The sequence below is a fragment of the Schistocerca serialis genome, chromosome 5, assembly GCF_023864345.2.
Source record: "Schistocerca serialis cubense isolate TAMUIC-IGC-003099 chromosome 5, iqSchSeri2.2, whole genome shotgun sequence".
Classification (NCBI taxonomy): domain Eukaryota; kingdom Metazoa; phylum Arthropoda; class Insecta; order Orthoptera; family Acrididae; genus Schistocerca; species Schistocerca serialis.
This window is the reverse complement of record NC_064642.1, coordinates 144,170,524-144,193,143: the sequence shown is the minus strand read 5'-3', so window position 1 is coordinate 144,193,143 and position 22,620 is coordinate 144,170,524. Positions and strand designations below refer to the sequence as shown.

The 22,620-nt window shown below is 38.2% G+C and overlaps 1 protein-coding gene across 3 annotated transcripts in view; it reads right to left on the bottom strand.

The window, feature by feature from the left end:
- The window catches only part of LOC126480820 (condensin-2 complex subunit G2-like), a 290,712-nt gene that overhangs the window by 167,975 nt on the left and 100,117 nt on the right, over nt 1–22,620 (bottom strand). For all 3 annotated transcript variants that reach the window (XM_050104156.1, XM_050104158.1, XM_050104157.1), the window contains exons 7-9: nt 21,429–21,542; nt 19,907–20,098; nt 3,553–3,726 (exon numbers count right to left, since the gene is read on the bottom strand). In XM_050104156.1, coding sequence (XP_049960113.1) covers nt 3,553–3,726; nt 19,907–20,098; nt 21,429–21,542 — 480 coding nt within the window. The remainder of the gene's footprint in view (nt 1–3,552; nt 3,727–19,906; nt 20,099–21,428; nt 21,543–22,620) is intronic.

Sequence of the window (22,620 nt, the reverse complement as noted above, 5' to 3'; positions counted from 1 at the left end):
GTATTGGTTCTCAGAAATGACACATAATGTCAAGGTAATACTCCATACTGATCATACGACCTTGAGGCAAAAATTCAGGTTCACTACGCCACAGTAATTGAAAAAAACAGTGAGCAAAACTTTGACATCTGATCAAACTTGGCGTGCTTTTCTCGGTCTTGGCTCTCCCGGATGCTTCTTATTGGGATGATTGGGCTTTGGGTTTGACGTCATAACAGTAAACCCATGTTTTGTACCAGTTACGTTGAGCAATGTTACAACCCTCTTGAGCAAATCAGGATCATCACTGACATCATTCAAGAGCTCCTGAGTGATGCTCATGTGACGGTCCTTCTGATCAAAATTGAGAAGTTTTGGAAGAAACTTCGTGGACACATGCCTCACGCCCAAAAGTCCAAAAAAACTGCATGACACGAGCCGACTGATATGCCAACATCCTCAGCAAGGCAATTCAATGATTTTCCATAGCAATTTTCCTCACAGCTTCAATGTTATCATCTGTTGTTGATGTGCTGGGGAATCCAGAGCGAGGTTCGTCATTGGCATCTTTTCGGCCATCTTGGCTCTTTTTACTTAGAGCAGACTCACTGTATGCCACTGTCAACATTTCAAGTGTTTTAAAGCACTTGATTTCATTTTTTCAAATAAAATTTAATGCAAATTCTTTGCTCCATTTTTTATAATAATCAAAAATTGCCATGTGGGCATACGGCCCTCTCAGTGCAGCAGGATAAGGATGTCACGTTGAATGGAGATTATGTTGAAAAATTCAGTTTTGTAGCCAAAAGATTGGGGAATAATATGGCGTACCTGCTTTCAGGAAAAAAAAAAAATGTGCTGCATTACTTACTGTATGTCCCTAGTACTCGAGTCAATTTTTTATGACTATAGTCTTCTCCCCACCTTTGGCACTGGGGTGTTTAGTAGCAGTTTGAGAGATAAATGTAACATGCACATGGAATTAGATGTTTCCATGTTTACTCTGGCACTACCAAAGCATTTTCCATAATACAAACTACAAGAGGGGAGTTTAAATTATGCCCACAAGAATGAATAAATAAATAAAATGTTATTGATGTTTATTAACATCTTTTTTAAAATAGATACTAATGTATAAGTAGACTCCAAAACCTGAAAATATCTTTTAGCACAGTATTAACAATACCAGTGTATTTTTTGTAATGTGTACTATATGGCCACCACAATTTTTTTTAAAAAAAAATACAGATTTTTCTTAATTGTTATTGAGTTTTGTTCACAACATATTTTTAAAGATATACAGATGTGTAAGAAGGACCTTGAACCTGAGAATATGAACATGGCACCTGTTGCGAAATGTCATATCCACTACTAACACTTAAGTTTCTGGGTCACATTTTATTAAAAATTCAAAACAATTATGGACTCTGCTATAAGAAGTCATTAAACACAATAGATATTTTTTTTTTTCAAAGTTTTAAAAATATAAAGTACATGATCAGATTACAATATTTTCAAAATTTGGGCACACAGTAACCCCTCCACCCCCCCACCCCCCTGCCCGCTCCTTCATCACAAAGGTTAATGGAAGTTCAGGCAGCAAGAAACTTAGCTGTTAAATGTTACAAGGACTCCCACACGAGAAATATTAATGAATTTCTGTAATCCAGTGGACACTAAGCTTGCCTTCATATTGTCAATATCTTATCACATCCCAGTGATTGTAGACGGTACAAAATAAGTCACAAGTCCAAAAGTGCTTTTCACTTATATAATTCTATATTTACATTGCTACTCTATAGTTCACACTTAAGTGATTGGCAAAGGTTCATACAGTCAATTGCAGACTACTTCTCAACAGTTACACTCTTGAATAGCATGAGGGAAAATTGAACACCCAAGTCATTCCGTGTATCCTAGCTGATAAGGACTGCATACCACACAGCGACACTCATGACTCTTTTTAATACATTTGTTGCATCTCTCACGTGTTCTGCCAATAAAATACAGTCTCCTTCTCCACAACATTTTCTATATTACCGTTCCAATTTAAGTTGTTTGTAATTGTAATCACTAGGTATTTAGTTGAATTCACAACCTTTTAATTTATGAGATTTATTATGTATCCAAATTTAATTTTCCTTCTGAATAACTTTACTAGACAGTAAATGAGAGCATCATCTGCAAACAATCTAAGAGGGCTGCTCAGATTGTCTCTCCAATCATTCAAATAGATTAAGGACAGCAGAGTGTCTGTAACACTTTCTTGGGGAACCCCAAAAATCATTAGATCACTTACAGTCAACTACTACAAATTGTGATCTTTCTGACAGTAAATTACGAATCCGGTCACACAACTGAATAACACTTCAAAGGCACGTAGTTCAATTACAAGTTACTTGTGAGGAACAGTGTCAAAAGTTTTCTGGAAATCTAGAATTAATTTGAGATCCCTTGTGGATAGCACTTACTACTTTGTGTCAATAAAGAGCTAGCTGTGTGTCACAAGAATGTTATTTTCTGAATCTGAGCTGGTTATGTGTCACTGGATTGTTTTCTTTGAGGTTTTCATAGTGTTGGAACACCAAACATGTTCCAGGATTCTACAACAAATTAATATCATTGATATGGGTCTATAATTCAGAGGATTACTTCTATTTCCTCTCATTTGTATTGGTATTACCTGTGCAACTTCCCAGTCTTCCGGTATGGGCCTTTTGTCAAGGGAGCAGATTTATAAGCAGTTGAATATGACTCTTAGAAATGGACTACTTTACCAGCATACTCCAAAAGAAAACTAATTGGTATATAATCTGGACCATATGACCTGTCTTTATTACTGCTTTATTACATTATTACTGGCCAAGAAAGCTGTTTATTAGTCTATGTGGAACTTGCAGATAGTCTTAATTAAAAAAACTGTTGAGGTTTTCTGAGAACTGTGGCTATGAGTCGTGAACACTAAGTGAAATTGCAAAGCATGACTATTTCATGTATAGTGATCAAGAGTTTCACTGTTTTCTGTGCTTATTCTATGCATCGTAACTTCTTGTTCTCTTATCATTGCTGCATTTCTCAGTGTTATTCTCTGTTGTTTTCCTCATCCAAGTCCCCCTTTATCTTGCATTTTTAATGCTACAATCACCGTTCATCAATGTCTTCCGTTAGCAATATGACAAGCAAATGTAAATTGCAAAACACGACAAGTGGAGATGGGAAGAAGAGGAATTTTGTAGTGCTTCAGTCATCAGTCAATTAGACTTTGTCAAAATGGATGCTTTTTTAAATGGTCACAGGCAAAGAAGGGATGACCCTGAAATTGGTAAATCTTTGTTTGTTATCATACAAAAACAGCAAAACAAACACAGTATTTTTTTTTTTTTAATAAGAGTGGAGAGAGTGAATGAGAGGCAGTGGCATGTATTAAAAGTAGTAACACATGATTTACAATTTTCCACTAGAAACAATACAGCAAAGCTTTAGTGTACTTACAGATTATTTTTTTAAAATTTAAGAACACAGATATATTAAGATGAGCCATGTCAGGAACTAATGAAATTTCTGTGGACTTACCCTAACAGCAATGATGCGAACAACATGCCATTTGTCAGTCAGAAGTTCCGTCATTATTTTGTGCTGCCTCTCTGCAAATGCTACATTCTTATCACGTCCTTCTCCACATCTTTCCAAAGGATAAGCATCCAGGAACACTTCAGCAGCATTACTTCTAACTGTGCTGTTTGGACTCTATAAACATAAAAATCTATGATAACATTGCAGCAAAAAATACTACTAATCGATGTTATTTCAGTGGCAGGTACCAAGTCATAACACAAATTGTCTTACACGTATAAAAAGAATAAAAGGAGGTCACATTATACCTACTGGGTGAGACATGGTTGAAAACTCTCTTAAAGACAGTATTGATCTTATAACTACAATTATTCAGTGTATGTTATACAGCAGATAAATATATTAGCACCCATTTCACATGCCTATTTTTTGTCATATTATTCAAATAAATACAATTTAAAGTTGGCGAAGTTAAGAAGATGCAACCTAAAGGTTGCTGAGAGTCTTGAAAAGTGCATTAGGCACAGACTCACTGGAATAGATCAAAGAAATACAAAAGAAGAATGATAGGTAACTTTGAACAATGAAACAGTGAAGTAGTAAATGAACAACCAGGCAAAAAAAAATCAAGGCCTAGTAGAAATCACTGAATAGCAGTGAGAAATTAAAATTAACTCATGAAAGGGGGAAAAAATAAAATTGCATCAAATGAAGCAAGTAAAAGGGGGAAAAAACAGATATCTAGAAATTAGACAGAAAGGAAGTGCAAAATTACAAAGTAAGGAATGGTTAGAGGAGAAATGCAAAGCTGTTGAAGGAAGAATGATTACAGGAAAGATAGAAGCCATGTACAGTAAATTAAAGAAACCCTTGGAGAAAAGAGAAGCAGCTTATGCACATCAAGAACTCAGATGGCAAGTCAGTATTAAGTGAAGAAGGGGATACTGAAAGGCTTGGAGAGAATATTATGGAGAAGGGAAAAGGGAGGGGAGGAGGGGCGGGGGGAATATGTAATATTGCAAGAAAAATCTGAAAGAGCAAACTCTAAACAACACACCTGGAACAGACTGAATTCCTTCAGAATTCTTAAAATCCCTGGGAGAGCCCCTGCCCTGCAAAATTGTTTATTTAACTTTATTTTTCTACTTTATTTTTCACGTACTACAAATCACTGGTATCAGGAAAGGTGGGTACTTCTGTTGCAGTTCGTGTGTTATTGTTTTTAAGATCAAGATTTTGGCAGTTTCATGGTACCTTCAGAAATACAAGTATATTGGTACTGGGAGTACTGAGTAGTGTTAGGGAAAATAATAGCTTTTCACTGCTAGTTTAATGCGAACTAAAATGTATATAGTATTTAAGCACATCAGACAAAAAAAAATTAGTCACCCTCAAAAGATATCATGCTAATACCATGTAACACTGCTTCTATCTTTGACTGTGGTCTCAGTTTGGTGAAGAAGAGAGCCCACAAGTTTTTATAGATATGGCATATCCAGCTGAAGACACTCATACGATACAAATTCTACACATAAATTGGTAGCATAAGGAACACAAAAAATATGTGGAAAGGCATGATTTTTTGGAGCCGATGGTTGATGGGAATGGAATAAGGGATGAAGGAAACAGACTGGTGAGTAGGGATGGGAAAAGTTGACCAGTTGAAACTGATACTAGTATTTTAGTTCTGAATAAACGGTATTCTTCAACATTTGTTTGGTCTCAGTTATAATAGGTGTTTTTAATTTTTACTAATAACTGGGTAAAAAAAATATCAATTAGCCATAGCAGCAGTGCTAAATTTTTTCACTTTTAACTAAACCTTTCTCATAGAACAAGTAATTTTTACTCATAAAATTTGTATTGCTTTGAAATTTGCATTATTATGGAAATTGCGAAAAGTGATGAGTGCTATTTTAAGAACAATGTCGACAGAAACAAGCAACAAACACAGGTCATGAGAAATGGAATATCGTTACTGAGACAATAATGTATGGCTACCATGTGGCGAGGCACATAGTTTCTAACTGCCGTCATCAGATAACAGTTATATTACAGAATTGCACCATTCCCAGTCTGGAATTATTTTAGGAAGGTACAGTATCAATGAAGTACAATGCTCCAATTGCTTTACAAGATTAAAAACGGGAGCAGCCACAACCACATAACATAAGCAGAAAACGTAAGACATAACAGTTAAGCCATAGTTTACAATAAAAATAAAAAGAAGCTGTCTGCTGCCTGTGTCTATGTAACATGCCTTTATATGCTTGTAGCCCTTGAAAATGTACAAAGTAACACAAAAATAGAGTTCTTGAACCTCAGTTTTCACCCATTAGCACTGGTTATTTGTAATGTCCAAATCATGGTATGAACTCCAATTCCAACATGATTTTTTAGCAGAGTTTCAGAAAATCGGAATTAATAGGAGAACAATGGCAATTTTTTTCTAGTCAGCCACTTACAACTTTTTGAGAAAAGCAGCGAACAATGGCCAGACTAAGTTTTCTTTTATTTGCATGTTTAATTTAATATTTTGATTCTATTTATCTTGAAACTGAGAGAATCAAAATTTTTCAATCCTTTTTTTTCCATTTCTACATTTATTACAGGAACTGACAGGAACAAAAAACGAAAAATCAATTATTTCACAAACCGGTTATTTGGAGCAGTATTAATAATCCAGTTAAACTGACATTGAAAACAACCATTATAACCGGAAACTGAGTGTTTCAATGATAACCTCCATCCCTAATGATGAGGTTTAGGAAATGTGAAGAGTTATGGAAATGTCAAGCAGAAGCCCTGGTCAGTGGACATTTACTGGGCTGAATGACAAGAAAAGACTGACTGTTGGTATCAACACAGAATGCGGTTCAAAAACTAGAAAACTTAAAAGGTGGAATACAGGGTAATAAGCAAGACAGATATTACTGAAAAAACATCACGAAACAATCATAAGGGAGGAAAGCTAAGTGCAGTTTACATGGTAGATAGGTGACTGAATGCAGCATTCCTGGCACTTTGTTCCCTAAAAACTGATGACTCTATCACGGCGACTCCATCATTATACTCCTGGCGGACAAGTGATCAATCAATGTGGTCATCCACCTATGGGAGTACTTGAGTGAGGATCTATGTCAGCTTTCTGACACTTCTACATACAACATCTGCCAGTAAGACCCCCACCCCTGTGGCACAAACTGACCTACAGTCCCTCCTTACAACATCAGGCCCCTCACAGGACTAACACTTTAATCCACAGAACATCTTACTCCACCCAAATCATGCTTTCTTCTACCTTCTTCCTAAGAACCACAAAACTGACCACCCAGGCAGTCCCACAGTCGCTGGCTTCGAAGCAACCACTGATCAACACCTGCAATAACAAAAAACTCTCCTTCTTCATTAAAGACATCAATAATTTCCTTGATCGTCTGAAATCTATGCCTGTCCACTCCCACCACATACTTTGTTTGTCACCATCAATGACCCCTCCCTCTATACAAACATTCCCCAAGCACATGGTATGTCCGTTGCTGAACATTATCTCAACAAGTAACCAGTAGATTTCAAACCTTTGACATCCTTCCTGCTCACCTTAATCAACTTTACACTTACCAACAACTGTTTTACCTCTGAGTGGCGCACGTACAAATAGAACAGACCACAAGAATGAGGAGAGCTCTTCATTGGAACAAGGAGAGCTCTTTATTACATTAACCTTTTCAAGACTCGCTTCGAAGGAGCTTTCATCTCCACCACTCAGAACGTCAAGTTGCTGAATATTTCTTTTTTTCCCCTTTGAGATTTAAAAATGTAGTGGCAATTATCAAGTTTCATATGTTGTGCACCACCCAAGTGAGGCGGACCTGGACCACATGAGCTGCCAGGTGCCTACACTATGAAACCAAGAATGTCAGGTCGTTAACAGTGGAGACTATAATTATTACAATGATTGTTACTAATCACAAGACACTTCTTTGATGGCATAAAAATGTCTATGTAAGTTTTCATCTTGTATACAAAGACAGAGCCAGATCTAAGAATTCAGTGATATATAAGATTGCACCCATCTATGTTAATACACAGGAAAGTATTAACGGAATTTATTTCAATTCCCAGTTTTCTAGTGATTCAGTATGACTGACAATACTGGAAGTACCATATTGGAAGCACATGTGTTTGCGTTTGTGTGTGTGTGTGTGTGTGTGTGTGTGTGTGTGTGTGTGTGTGTGTAAAGTGGCACCACGATTTTTGATAAAATAAATGTACTCATGGTCCAAGATACTGTGTATATGAAAAGTAGCAATTCTTGCCAAAACTGCCATTTTTAAAATCAACAAATTTAAGTGAAGGCAACTATAACTGAAGGTCAAGGAAACGCTTTAAGGACATAACTAAAAAGAAAGCAGTCAGATGGAAAAGAAATTTTACAATAAAAAATTGTAGCTTTTTTCAAATGATGCTCTGGTGCAACTGGCTGCACTGTGACACCTCAGTATCAATGATAATACGAGGACCTCTAGCTGCACAATAAATACTAAAAAGACAGTCTTTTCTGAAGTTATACAATATTCAAAAATCTATTTGCCATTTCACCCAAAATCAGAGTTGTTAAAAGTGGTAACGAGGACTCACTGGACTTTGTGTACCTCATCATAAAAAGCAACAGTACCACAAAACAGTTAAAATGTTAAGAGTCCTTCAAAACAGTTATAGTGATCTGACTAAAATTAAAATTGTCACCACACAGTACACAGATACCACTTTATTACAGTTGTACAGGGACAAAATTACTATCTTACCATGCGATATATATGACTTTTTTCATCACCACTGTTTTAAGTACTTGGAAATAAAAGGAAAGTAAGCGACAGTATCTGATACCCACCCTATCTAGAATAGCTTCTCATCACCTCCCCTCCCCCTCCTAAATATCTGCAACATTGTGGTCAGTCCCTATGCTCCTCCTGCACCCGCTTCCCTAAGCTATGGGTCCTACCCCTGCGAGTCTGTAACTAGCAAAACAGACTCTATCAAAGAGAGAAACACATGCAAAACAACACATTTTGTATCAGCTATTACATAAACACTTTTCATTCTTCTATTTCAGTATGACTACCACCAATTTATCAGTAAGGATGAATGAGCATAAAACGACAGTGTATAATGGCAACACAAAATATCCTGTTGCAGAGCACACTCTACAACATGGTAGTCGTGACCTTGGAAGAACATCCCTCTGGATTCTCCCTTCCGACACCAGTTTCCCAGAACTTTGCAGGTGGGAACTGGCCTCACAACATGTGCTTGGTTCTCATCACCCACATTGCCTAAATTCCGTTAATTTCTGTCACCTAAGCATTTCTTTTGAGTGCATATTTCTATTCTTCACTTTTTTTTAATTGTTTATTTTCTGACCTGTCTTTTCTCCTCCCCCCCCCCCCCTCCCCCTCCCCCTCATGTGTCTACTATGTATAATGCACTTAGCTTTTCAGTGTTATTGTTTTTTCATGATACTTTTCGCTAATCTCTGCCTCGCTTATTAGTTTATCTTCCCCCCTTAAAAGGACACACTTTTGCTTTGGAGTGCTGTAGATGGCGCAGAACTGGTACCAGACAGCCAAGTGACTCTCTACCCCTGACCCAGTGAAACAGTTTGTATGTGTCAGTCAATTGTATAGAATCAGGCAGTAAAATGGGTTGCTGTGGAGATGTGACAGAATGACATCAAGAATCTATTGCATTTGGATGTGCCGATGATCACACCATGGATGATGTCACATGATTTGATGGGGTATCAATGAGGACTTTCAGCTTGTCTACAAGGAGTGTTGCATCTTTGTGACGAAGCTGTTATGTACACTCTTTTCCCTCAATATGACAACAGTTGTATTCATAGGATATGCTTCTGCTTTAACAAACACTCAGGCACTCTATCAAACCTCGACTGGGCCACTAAATCACCTTATTTTAATTCCATAGAAGGAGTGGGACTATTTGGGGCAGAAGGTGAAACATCTTAGCAGTTTTGTTGCTTCAGGAGATCTACTCATCAGTGAGTGGTTTCTGAAATCAACGATCCTAAGTAATTGATTGAAAATATAATATGGATAGATTAAAAATGCTACTCACCAAACGGCAGCCGAAGAAACACACCAAACATGGGGAAACCTACTGGATGGGGAGGAGATGGTGTAATATTTTAACTTGCAAACTTATGTAATACGCAGAAAACAAGTATGGTAGTAAAAATTACAAACCATGTAAAGTCTGTAATAAACACATTAGATTTCAATGACATATACCAATAATATGAAGCAGGTATTACTACCCTGAAGAAGTGGTCTGAATATTTTATACAGGAGATCAATACCTCTCAGTACTGCTGGTATCTCTCCTTACAGTATTATCAAGGTATTGGTACAATTTTAGACATTGGCATCAATACTGAACATTGTATTGAATCTGGTACTGATGTGTCCTTATGTGGGATACATCAGACAGGCAAAATACCAGAGACTTCAAAAAGAATGTAGTAATTCTAATACTAAAGAAGACAAGCATTGTCAGGTTTGAATACTACAGGACCATCAGTTCACTAAGTCAGAGTCGCAACAAACAAGAATTATCTACATAAGAATAACTAGGAAAAGTAATACTCTCTCTTAAATTAATTTATCAAGGAAAAAATACAGGTGCGAAAGATTACCTACCACCTGCAGCTTTTACATAAACTAGGCTTCAGTTTTAAGAGTCAAATGACATGAAAGGCAGGCAATGGTTGAGCAGGGAGTGAGACAAGGTTGTTGCCCACCCACATATTATTTAGTCTTTACATGAGCAAGAAGTCCAGGAAAAGAAGAAATTCTGGAAGGGAATTTATATTCAAGAAAAAGAAATAAAAATGTTAATATTTTTAATGATATTGTAGTTCTGTCAGAGAAGGCCAGGGATCTGAAAACATAGCATCTATTTTTGGCAGAACTCGCACTGTGGTGTGGTGTGGTGTGTGTAAATGATTAGATGTAAAAGTTTAAAGTTTGTGATTCTACGGGGCTTTGAAATTGTTAAAAAAGAAATTGGTGGTTGGGGAGCTCTTTGACTGGAATGTTTGCTTTCGCAAAAACTTCAACAAATTTTTCTTCCAAAATGGTCTTTGCTTTTTTTCTTCTTTGGATTCTATTTAAGCTTTTAACATATGATTTGTTTCCATTGAGAGCAGCAGCATTTTCATACCAGTGACATGGGTGCTTCTCTGTTTAAGGTGTTTTTTGACATTATTTTTCTTTTCCCACTGAATCTGATAGTTGTTGCAGAACACCGATTTCGCCTTTCACGGGCATTCACAACAATGTGACTCATATTTGGCAAAGTTACAAGTAGAACCAACACAGTGCTTAACTCAGAAGTAGAACCAAAACTATATCTAGGTGCACTTTGGGGGAAGACTCTCAGCATGGTCGAAATATATTAATAGATTTTGTTTTCCAGTTGCTACAGTACAGAGTGAAGACACTATGAACTTGTAGTCCCCCATAAGTGTAAACAAACTAGAATTACAGTTGCCTTAGGTGAGAGAAGTGGTGCAGGGAAACAAGGCCCACCTCCCTATCACTGCGCAGCAGTGTACATGTGTGTTCTGTTTTTCTCTGAAAGCGGTAACAACACATGGTCATGGGGACCACCGATTCCTTCTAGTGCTGTGCATGTCACAATCTAACTCTGTGGTGGAAAAGAGTTAGTTTCTTCACTCGTTTCAAAATAAGAAAAGAAAAAGATTAGAAACGCACAAAACAAAACATCTGTTAACAGTTACTGTGAAATTTCTTGCTTAAGTTGGCAGTATTATAAATGAAGTAGCTGAGTTCCAAGATCAACCAGTATCTGACACAACCACAGTTCAAAACACCTGCTGCCTAAAACTGCTATGTTGAAGTGTCACATTATACCTACCTTTGAAGTTTTGCTGGCAGACAAATGTATGCATTTCTGCATTCTATGATGCTGTCACACAGCCAAGTCCTACATTGCATCATGTGCTGTGTGTCTATTCTTAGATCATTCAATTGACCACCAGTGGCACAACACCAGAACATCAAGCACACTGATATGTATTTCCCACACTGAGCTTCTTCAGATGGCGTGCAAGACCAGTAGCCAAAAATTGGTTATATTTTCACTATTTACAGGCAGTAAATAAAGCTATTTGAAACTACCTCTGATAAAGTGGTTCACCTGGATACAAACTGCTATGAAATAGCATTTATTACGTAATTTTGCATTTTCGCATTTTGAGGCAGATTTGCACTGTATTCATATTTATTGCAAATATGAATTTTTATGGTCCCTAGAGATGGGAAAGAACTTAGAAGAGCAGTTGAATGGAACGTAAAGTGTCTTAAAAAGAGATTATAAAGTGATCATCATCAAAAGGAAAACATGAGTTATGGAATACAGTCGAACAAAATCAGTTTATACTGATGGATCAGATAAACACTTCCCACACTAAGCCTGTACGCAACACGCAGTCGCAAACGCAACTCTTTGGGTGCAGCCTGTATGCCGTATGTTACTTTGTTTCCCACGCGTTTGTAATGTGAAAACATACGCCGTACGTTTCGTCAATTGAATTGGCAGCAAGAGTAGTTCATTTACTTTCTGACAGAGGTCACTGTGAGTCTGCAGCTTGAGCGTAACCAACAAAAGATTGGTTTTCAGGGGCACAGGCGCATTAACTTCTGTTTTGGACTAGTGTACTTTCTGTGTTTGTGTTGTGTAAGGAGCATGGACATTTTTGATAGTTCTTCTGGATCAGAAGAGGAATCCTCTGATGTGGATATTGATTACGAACCTTCAGACATATTTTCTGACACTTACAACAGTTCAGAAATGGATTCACAATAGTGAAAAATATTGTTACACAATAACATGCATGTTACTATAATAGCAAATATTGACTCAAATTATTTTGATTTTTTATGGCAGTTTACATGTGTATTTATTTATTTATGGACAGATGAAGATGTGGTTTCTAGTACTCTGCTTGTCCTGATACATCACAAAATGTGATCACTGACGAGAGCAACTGGTCAAGAGTTTACAACCAGCCTGATTTACCAGTGTTCAATAGCACTAGTGGTGTAACTTTGCAAATGGATGAAAACTGTAGTGAATTTGAATGCTTTTCAGCATTTTTTGACAGTTAGATGATAAAAAATAAAAGTTGAAACAAATGTATGCAGCGCAAAAAATTTATGAAATGAATAAGAAGTCTATGAATGGAAAACTTGTGGCAATGGTCATCTCTAGTAAAGATACAGAAATGTACTTGGTTTTCTCAATTATTTTGCATATGAGTGCAGCTAAGTTGCCAAAAATAAGTAACTATTGGTCAAATGATGCATTTATAAATACCTCATGGGCGAGCAAGGTAATGAGTAGAGACAGATTTAGTTCAATTTTGTTATGTTGCACTTGAATGACAACACAAAATTCATAAAACGAGGTCAGCCAGGATGAGATCCACTGCACGAAATTACGCCTTTCTTCAGTTCCTTTGTCACAAAGTCATGGGTGACTGGAATTCGACAGTAGGAAAAGGGAGAGAAGGAAACATAGTCGGTGAATATGGATTGGGGCTAAGAAATGAAAGAGGAAGCCGTCTGTTAGAATTTTGCACAGAGCATAACTTAATCATAGCTAACATTTGGTTCAAAAATCATAAAAGAAGGTTGTATACATGGAAGAATCCTGGAGATACTAAAAGGTATCAGATAGATTATATAATGGTAAGACAGAGATTTAGGAACCAAGTTTTGAATTGTAGGACATTTCCAGGGACAGATGTGGACTCTGACCACAATCTATTGGTTATGAACTGTAGATTAAAACTGAAGAAATTGCAAAAATGTGGGAATTTAAAAAGATGGGACCTGGATAAACTGACTAAACCAGAGGTTGTACAGAGTTTCAGAGACACCATAAGCGAACAATTGACAGGAATGGAGGAATGAAATACAGTAGAAGACGAATGGGTAGCTCTGAGGGATGAAGTAGTGAAGGGAGCAGAGGATCAAATAGGTAAAAAGACGAGGGCTAGTAGAAATCCTTGGGTAACAGAAGAGATGTGAATTTAATTTATGAAAGGAGAAAATACGAAAATGCAGTAAACGAAGCAGGCAAAAAAGGAATACAAACTTCTCAAAAATGAGACCGACATGAAGTGCAAAATGGCTAAGCAGGCATGGCTAGAGGACAAATGTAAGGATGTAGAGGCTTATCTCACTAGGGGTAAGATAGATACAGCCTACAGGAAAATTAGAGAGACCTTTGGAGAAAAGAGAGCCACTTGTATGAATATGAAGAGCTCAGATGGAAACCCAGTTCTAAGCAAAGAGGGGAAAGCAGAAAGGTGGAAGGAGTATATAGAGGGTCTATACAAGGGCAATGTACTTGAGGACAATATTATGGAAATGGAAGAGGATGTAGATGAAGATGAAATGGGTGATACGATACTGCGTGAATAGTTTGACAGAGCACTGGAAAGACCTGAGTCGAAACATGGCCCTGGGAGTAAACAACATTCCATTAGAACTACTGGCAGCCTTGGGAGAGCCAGTCCTGACAAAACTCTACCATTTGGTGAGCAAGGTGTACAAGACAGGCGAAATACCCTCAGACTTCAAGAAGAATATAATAATTCCAATCCCAAAGAAAGCAGGTGTTGACAGATGTGAAAATTACCGAACTATCAGTTTAATAAGTCACAGCTTCAAAATACTAATGCGAATTATTTACAGACGAACGGAAAAACTGGTAGAAGCCGACCTCGGGGAAGATCAGTTTGGATTCTGCAGAAATGTTGGAACACGTGAGGCAATACTTACCTTACGACTGATCTTAGAAGAAAGATTAAGGAAAGGCAAACCTACATTTCTAGCATTTGTAGACATAGAGAAAGCTTTTGACAATGTTGACTGGAATACTCTCTTTTAAATTCTAAAGGTGGCAGGGGTAAAATACAGAGAGCAAAAGGCTATTTACAATTTGTACAGAAACCAGATGGCAGTTATAAGAGTCGAGGGGCATGAAAGGGAAGCAGTGGTTGGGAAGGGAGTGAGACAGTGTTGTAGCCTCTCCCCGATGTTATTCAATCTGTATATTGAGCAAGCAGTAAAGGAAAGAAAAGAAAAATTTGGAGTAGGTATTAAAATCCAGGGAGAAGAAATAAAAACTTTGAGGTTTGCCGATGACATTGTAATTCTGTCAGAGACAGCAAAGGACTTGGAAGAGCAGTTGAACGGAATGGACAGTGTCTTGAAAGGAGGGTATAAGATGAACATCAACAAAAGCAAAAAAAGGATAATGGAATGTAGTCAAATTAAGTCTGCTGAGGGAATTAGATTAGGAAATGAGACAATTAAAGTAGTAAAGGAGTTTGCTATTTGGGGAGCAAAATAACTGATGATGGTCGAAGTAGAGAGGATATAAAATGTAGACTGCCAATGGTAAGGAAAGCGTTTCTGAAGAAGAGAAATTTGTTAACATCGAGTATAGATTTAAGTGTCTGGAATTCGTTTCTGAAAGTATTTGTATGGAGTGTAACCATGTTTGGAAGTGAAACATGGACAATAAATAGTTTGGACAAGAAGAGAATAGAAGCTTTCGAAGTGTGGTGCTACAGAAGAATGTTGAAGATTAGGTGGGTACATCACGTAACTAATGAGGAGGTATTGAATAGGATTGGGGAGAAGAGAAGTTTGTGGCACAACTTGACTAGAAGAAGGGATCGGTTGGTAGGGCATATTCTGCGGCATCAAGGGATCACCAATTTGGTATTGGAGGGCAGTGTGGAGGGTAAAAATCGTAGAGGGAGACCAAGAGATGAATACACTAAGCAGATTCAGAAGGATGTGGGTTGCAGTAGGTACTGGGAAATGAGGGAGCTTGCACAGGATAGATTGGCATGGACAGCTGCATCAAACCAGTCTCAGGACTGAAGACCATAATAACAACAACAACAATATTAGACAAACTATATAGCATATTTAATTGCATTTCATATTTAAAGCATCTCTCAATAGTGTGCTATCATTCCATTATATCACAAATATTAATAACAACCAGACTAATAAACAACTGCTAAACAGTAAGGCAGATGAAGCACTTCGGTAATATTCGGATCGTGCCCAACTTGGATGGTGGGCGAAGTGGTTCAGTTGCAAGATCAGAGCTGGACTGACAGTCTTGCAGGACAGACGTGTCTGCCATGGTCGGTATCAGTGAAGACCTTATTAGTGGTGCATGGGTTACAAATGTGAGAGCTGGTTCAGCAGTCTCGGAGGATGGACATATTGTCCACTGCGGTGTCAGTTAGGACTTAATTTTCAATGTCTAGTTTGTAAATGTGATAGCTGATTCTGCAGTCTCGGGGGACAGATAAGTTGCATATGCAGTTCATTATTTTGTTGAAGAACAGAAAATATTTGCGACTCTAAAGTGGAATGTAATGTGCATTTTATCGTGTTCTGCCCATAAAAAGCAAGTGGCATCCCTTATAAACATACTGATTGGAAATTTAATTATTTTTAAAATAACAGTTCCTCACTAAGAGCTTCTTACAGCATCAAGATAATGGATTCATGAACTACATGCTGTTTCCTGTGCAGGGACAACAATTATAGCAGACCTGCAGGTGGATGAACATTTATTAAAACTTATGCACTCCATTCAGGGCATATATATGTGTCACACCCTCTTTAACTTTCTCTTTTTCAACTTGTCATAAGCCTCACAACTGATCAAGGGATGTGCTGCTTCAGAGGCAGAATAGGATTCAGAGTGTATATGAAAAGCAAACCAAATAACTGCAGGATCAATCTCTATTTACTGTGTGACTCAACAACAGGTTATGCTTTGAATTGTGATATTTACAAAGGTAAAGCAAACAATGTAGATAACTCTGTCTTGTCAGTAATTGGGAGGTTGTGTGAAGATTATTTTGGCAAAGCACACTGCATTTATATGGACAGGTTCTACACAAGCCTCGCTGTGTTGGACTACCTGCGGCAGGATAAAACTTCGGATGCAGGAACTGTAATGAAAACCAGGAAGGGTCCACCTAATGAAATGAAGACTGTGAAGCTTAGGAAGCGGAAAATGATGTTTTTGGGGTAGGAATATTTACTTGCAATAAAATGGAAATCAACCAGGGATGTGTACTGTTTTTGACCAAACATTGAGCAACTTCAGCAGTTGGTAGTACTAGAAACAAAGAGGAGCAAGTAGAGAGATGTAAACCAGATGTTGTAATACACTGTAACAAGGGTAAAACTGGAGTAGACAGGGTTGACCTCCTATCAAGCTAGTATTCTTTCTGTCAGAAGACACTGAAATGGTGGAAAAAGGTTTTCTTTCACTTGTTTCTTTTAACATTAGTGATAGTTGCGTTGTGCACAAACATACAACCAAAAAAACATCATCTCTGGCATGCTTCATGAAGGCTTTAGGTAAGCAGCTAGCAACTCAAGGTGGTGTGGAGGAGCTTCAAGATTCACAAGGTGGAACATCAACAAGTGCAGACAGAGTGTTTGGGTATCACTTCCCAGAAAAGATCCCAGGTACAGCATGTAAACAAAATGTAGCAGGTGCTGTAAAGTGTGTGTTGATACAGGCAAAAGAAGAAACTGGGAAAAGAGTAAGAAAAGAAACACAATGGTGGTTGGTGTAAGCAGTGTAATGTGGGTCTCTATGTACCTGACTGTTTCAAAGAGTACCATACCCGAATAAATTATTCTTGATAAAAAGAAGCTACACTTCTGTATTAAATTTTTCTTGTATGCACATTTTTTTCCAATAAAATATGTTCTTTTGAACATGCTTATTTCTTTCAAACATTAAAAATAATAAGTTTTAGAAGTTAGAATTTTTTTTCTTTTTTGGAAAAACATTTTACTTCCAAAATTCTAGAAAAATATGTCATTTATGTTCAGAAAATACTGTATAACAGCATTAGAAAGAAGTAGTTTCAAACTTTGATGTATATGGTTTACTATCTTTATATTTTCTTCAAGACTTTTCTAAAAAGTCAGTGAAATTGCTTGAAAAGTCCAGAGGGACAAACCATGTCTAAACCGCTCAGTGTGGAAAGTGTTAAGAAATATTACAACAAAAGTAAAATAAGAGTTTTTACTATTTAGGCGACAAAATTACTGATGATAGCCACAAAATATAGGGTGGCCATAGCAAGGAAACAATATCTGAAGGAGAAAAATTTATTCACATCCTATAAAAGTTTAAGTGTGGAACTCTTTTCTGAAAGTATTTTTCTGAAATGTGGCTTTATATCAAAGTGAAATGCATATTTTAAACAGAAAAGACAAAATGGGAACAGAAACTTTTGAAAAGTGGTGTTTCAAGGAGAATCCTGAAGAGTGCCCCTACTCTTCAGTAACTAATGAAGAGGTACTGAATAGAATTAGGGAGAATAGAAATGTATGGTAGAACTTGACAAAAATAAGGCATAGCTACACAAGACATGTCCTGAGGTATCACAGAGTATTTAATTGGATTAGGGAGCCTTTGCCTCTAGGGAGGACAATTAGATCAGAATCTGCTTTGAGACTATGTATGGCTGTTGTTTCCTCTGCTGAAAGGTTGGTGTCCTTAGGAAGGGACCTCGGGAAGGATGATGAGGCCAAGTTAGAGGTAAGGAATTCCTGGAAGGTGGTTAGGTGGAGGGGGGGATCATGACTGGATGGTTCTATGAACTGAGAGAGGCGCGGCTCAATGTTAGAATTAGGTCAGCTTTGGTTGGTGGGATTGGTGGCAAAGAAGTGTTTCCATTGCAGGAATCAGAAGAAGGAGAGGAGGTCTTTGGTGAGTCGAACATGGCTAAATTTGCGTGTAGAGATAAAGGTGAGGCCTTTGAATATGACTGAAACTTCTGTGGGGCAGAGGATTTTAGTGGAAAGGTTAACAACAGTGTTCTGGGATTGTTTAAGCTCTGGATTTGGCATGTTGATAAAGAGTTTTGGGGGACATGGCAAGTTGAAAAGGTACACTACGCAGGATCTGGATGCTATGGGCGGTTGCCGAGGAGGAACACTGTGGGTATAATAGTGGTTGGACAGAGGTGCCCCAAAGCAACTGCAGGATGTTTGCAGCTTGGATAACATATGGAGTTTGGGTCTAGAATGTTCTTCCAGTTGCTCGGAGCAAGGAACTCAATTTCTGAGATGTGAGGTGTGTAGTAGGGACTGCACAATAGCTATTTCTTGTGTAGTGAGCAGAGATGGTTCTAGTATACCTGTGGCATGGAAATGTGTTTTTGCAGTACCAGGTTTGTGAGGACAGGGTCTGGCAGAATCTGAAAAGGTCAAGGTCATTATGAAAGGAGGGGTGGGATTCAGAAAAGGAATTTTTACTATCGGACCATTGGAGGGGGGTACCGTGGTTTAGGCAGTATTTAAGGAGCAGAATGTGGAACTGAGTTTAGCCAGGGAAAGTGATACTTCTCTGAACTGGTGCAGAAAGATGGAGCAGGGGTCTAGTGCAGCAGGAATGGTATCAGGGAAACAGGAAATGATGTAGGAAATGTGAAGATAAAGGTTTTGGGCGGTCACGTAGCTGTCTGTTGTACACAGATGAGATTGTTGATACATTGGGGCTCAGAAGTCAGAGTGTGTGAGGTTTGGAAGGTGGCGAAAAAACACATGAAGAAAGAGAAGAATGGATACTGAGAAGAATAATGCACAAAAGAAAATAGCTGTTATGCAAAATTAAACAATGGAAACTCCGAGTTTGAAAATCAACTATATTAAAAGGATAAAGTGTTACTCAATTTCAAGATGACCAGTTCAGTTGCAGACAGGCACACTGCAATGACTGTCACACATTACAGCTTTTGCTCAAAGCCTTCTCCAGCAAAGGAAACACACACCCATTCATCCTGCTATCCCTCTCCCTTCTCTATCCTACTCCAGATTGCTATTTATGCGACAGTCGCACTCCGGTTGGAGCTGCTGGTGTTGCGGCCATGTGTGCGTCAGGTGTGCCTGCTTGTGTGAAAGTGTGTGTGTGTGTGTGTGTGTTTTCTTTTGCTAAAGAGGGCCTTGGCCAAAAGCTATAATGTGTAACAGTTCTTTCCATGACAAATAATTCTTAATTTGTGGATATATCACAATCAACAACATGTGCAACCTCTGATACTTACTGAAAACCAACCAAACTAATTTTAAGTACAAAAAGAAGAAATTTCAGTGAAATGCACCCGAAAATGAATTAATCTTTTATCATTTCCAGGTGTGTTTTAGCTTTCTTTATTACTCTGTCAAAGACAGGCACTCACCTTAAGGTTTCGCCACAGAATTGGTTCGTACAGAGTCGCCAGCATGGAACGGACTTGGGTATTGGATTTATGAGTGTGGAATGCATGAAGTATGGTGAGCACTTTCTGACCTAATTGGCTCATTTCCAACACTTGCCTCTTCAAATCCATAATGCGTGCCATGAAGTCCTGAATCAAGTACTCTTCAATAAACTGAAACAGTATTTCTTTTTTAGTGTAGTTTAAGACTAAAAATAAATAACATTGCAAAGTAGTGCAGAGAAAGAGAACAAAATTATCACAGTACATTTGGTGAAAAGCAAAGGCAAAAGGTAGACAAGTGGGAAATATTCATCTCGATGTTGTTATGCCTCAGTGTGAAAAGACACAGCATCTGCATCTGAGTGGATCCTAACAGGACAGAATAATTGGTTTCTTTATACTAAAATCTCCATTAGAAGATTAAAATACTATTATAATGATGCAAGTGAGAATTAATTCCAAAAACCTAAGGTTTTGTTGTCAATTACATCACTATGTTTTTTGAGAAACATATTTTTATCTATCTTTTGTGATTCAGTCTCAGATAAATGGGAAATATGAGGGTTGACTGAAAAGTAATGCCTCCACCTTCGTAACTCTTCAACAGTTGTCAGCATTGGTATGCAGAACGTACTGGCTTGTTCTGTAGCCTCTTCTCTACACCTCCAGTTGGCGGGAAGCCTTAGCATTGAACGGCTGTGTTGTTACAGTGTAAAGTATGGAACCCAGTGCAGAAGGCTGGTCAATGTGATTTAAGCAATGTGCAGTCATTGAATTCTTGGCAGCAGAATGCGTCAGCCCAAAGGAGATTCATCAGAGAATGAAAGTAGTTTATGGTGTGTGTGTTGATGTGAGAACTGTGCATCACTGGGCGAGCAGCATGAGTGGAGCTCCTGGCAAATTTCAAGTCTGTAAGCTTTCATTTCAGGAGTCAGCATCATGCGCAGATCTTCCGATAGCCGGGCAAAGCAATAATGTGACCCACATGTTCCTGTGAAATGCCGATTGTGCTTGCAATTTCTCTCTGAATGATACAACGATCGTCCTGAATCAATCTGTCAACATTTTGCTTGTGAAACTCAGTGGTTGCTGTCACAGGACGTCCAACTCTTTGTTTGTCATGCAGGTCAGATGTTCCCACTTCAATTTCTTTAAACTTACTCACCCAACGAGGCACAGTACTCACATCAACACAATCACCATAAACTGCTTTCATTCTCTGATGAATCTCCTTTGGGGTGACACCCTCTGCTGTCAAGAATTCAATGACTGCACATTGCTTAAATCACATTGACCGACCGTCTGCGCAGGGTTACATTACTCTGTAACAACACAACTGTTCAATGCTAAGGCTTCCCGCCAACTGGGGCTGTAGAGAAGAGGCTATGTAACAAGCCAGTACCTGCCGCATACCAATGCTGCCAACTGTTGAAGAGTTATGAAGGTGGAGACATTGCTTTTCAGTCAACCCTCGTATGATGACAGTATCAATGGGACTCACCTTCCTCATAACTGTGTCCGCTACAGACCAGGCTGTATAATATATATCACCATATGCCTTGGCAATATTTCTATTGCATTCAAGAAGAAATCCTTTACAGACTCCATGCATGTCCTGTAACAACAACAACAATGTGATACCAACATAAATAGTAGATAATTCATTATGGAAAGCAGCACTGCTGAAAGAGTAATTCATGTAATTTCAACATGTCACTGCCGAGATACCAATGTGCCAGTCTCACAACTTGGACATGCTAGAGGCAGAGAATCATGGTTTGTTGTAAAACATTTAGCAGTTCTCAAAGTTTTTTTCTGTTTTGTCAGAATTTTAATGTGCGCCTTGCATTTTAGATCATTAAGACAATATTTGAGTTCTGCTCATTACACATCAGCACTGCAGCACCAACAGTTCTGATTGCGTCAATGATTCCTACATGAAGTATAGTAAATGTCATTCATTGGTGGTGTGCACACACAATCCTTAACGTAACCCCACAAAAAGAAGTTCCAGGATGTGACACTGGGAGACCGCGACAGCCATGTAATGGAACCATCAGGACTCATCCAGCTCTCAGGAATAGTGTCATTCAGTACATCCTGCACAACAAATAACTTTAGGAAGCTCTATTAAAATGAAGCTTGCACTCTGTCAACATAGGTTTCAGAACAGGTGGACGTCCTGTAGGAAAGTCTTTGACACTGCCTATATCTTTAAAATTTTTGAACCACCTCATTTTGATTGTTTCTGCTGCTGGTACCCTACCATACTCCACTTGTAATTCTGCAGTACCATTGTCACAGATTTGAATTCTGCATACCAGAAGACACATTGCACTTCCTTCTTGGTACACAAAACGGGTCAGAACACTGTTGCAGAAACAACAAAACAAACATGCCAAATTTAAAAAGACACAAAATCCCCAAGATCGGGGATCTTTTACAGAAGCTCGAAATTTAGCGTGGGCTTCAATGCGAGATGCTTATAACAGTTTCCACAACGAAACATTGTCTTGAAACCTTGCAGAAAATCCAAAGAGATACTGGTCGTATGTGAAATATGTTAGCGGCAAGAAACAATCAATGCCTTCTCTGCGCGATAGCAATGGAGATACTATCGAAGACAGTGCTGCCAAAGCAGAGTTACTAAACACAGCCTTTCGAAAGGCTTTCACAAAAGAAGATGAAGTAAA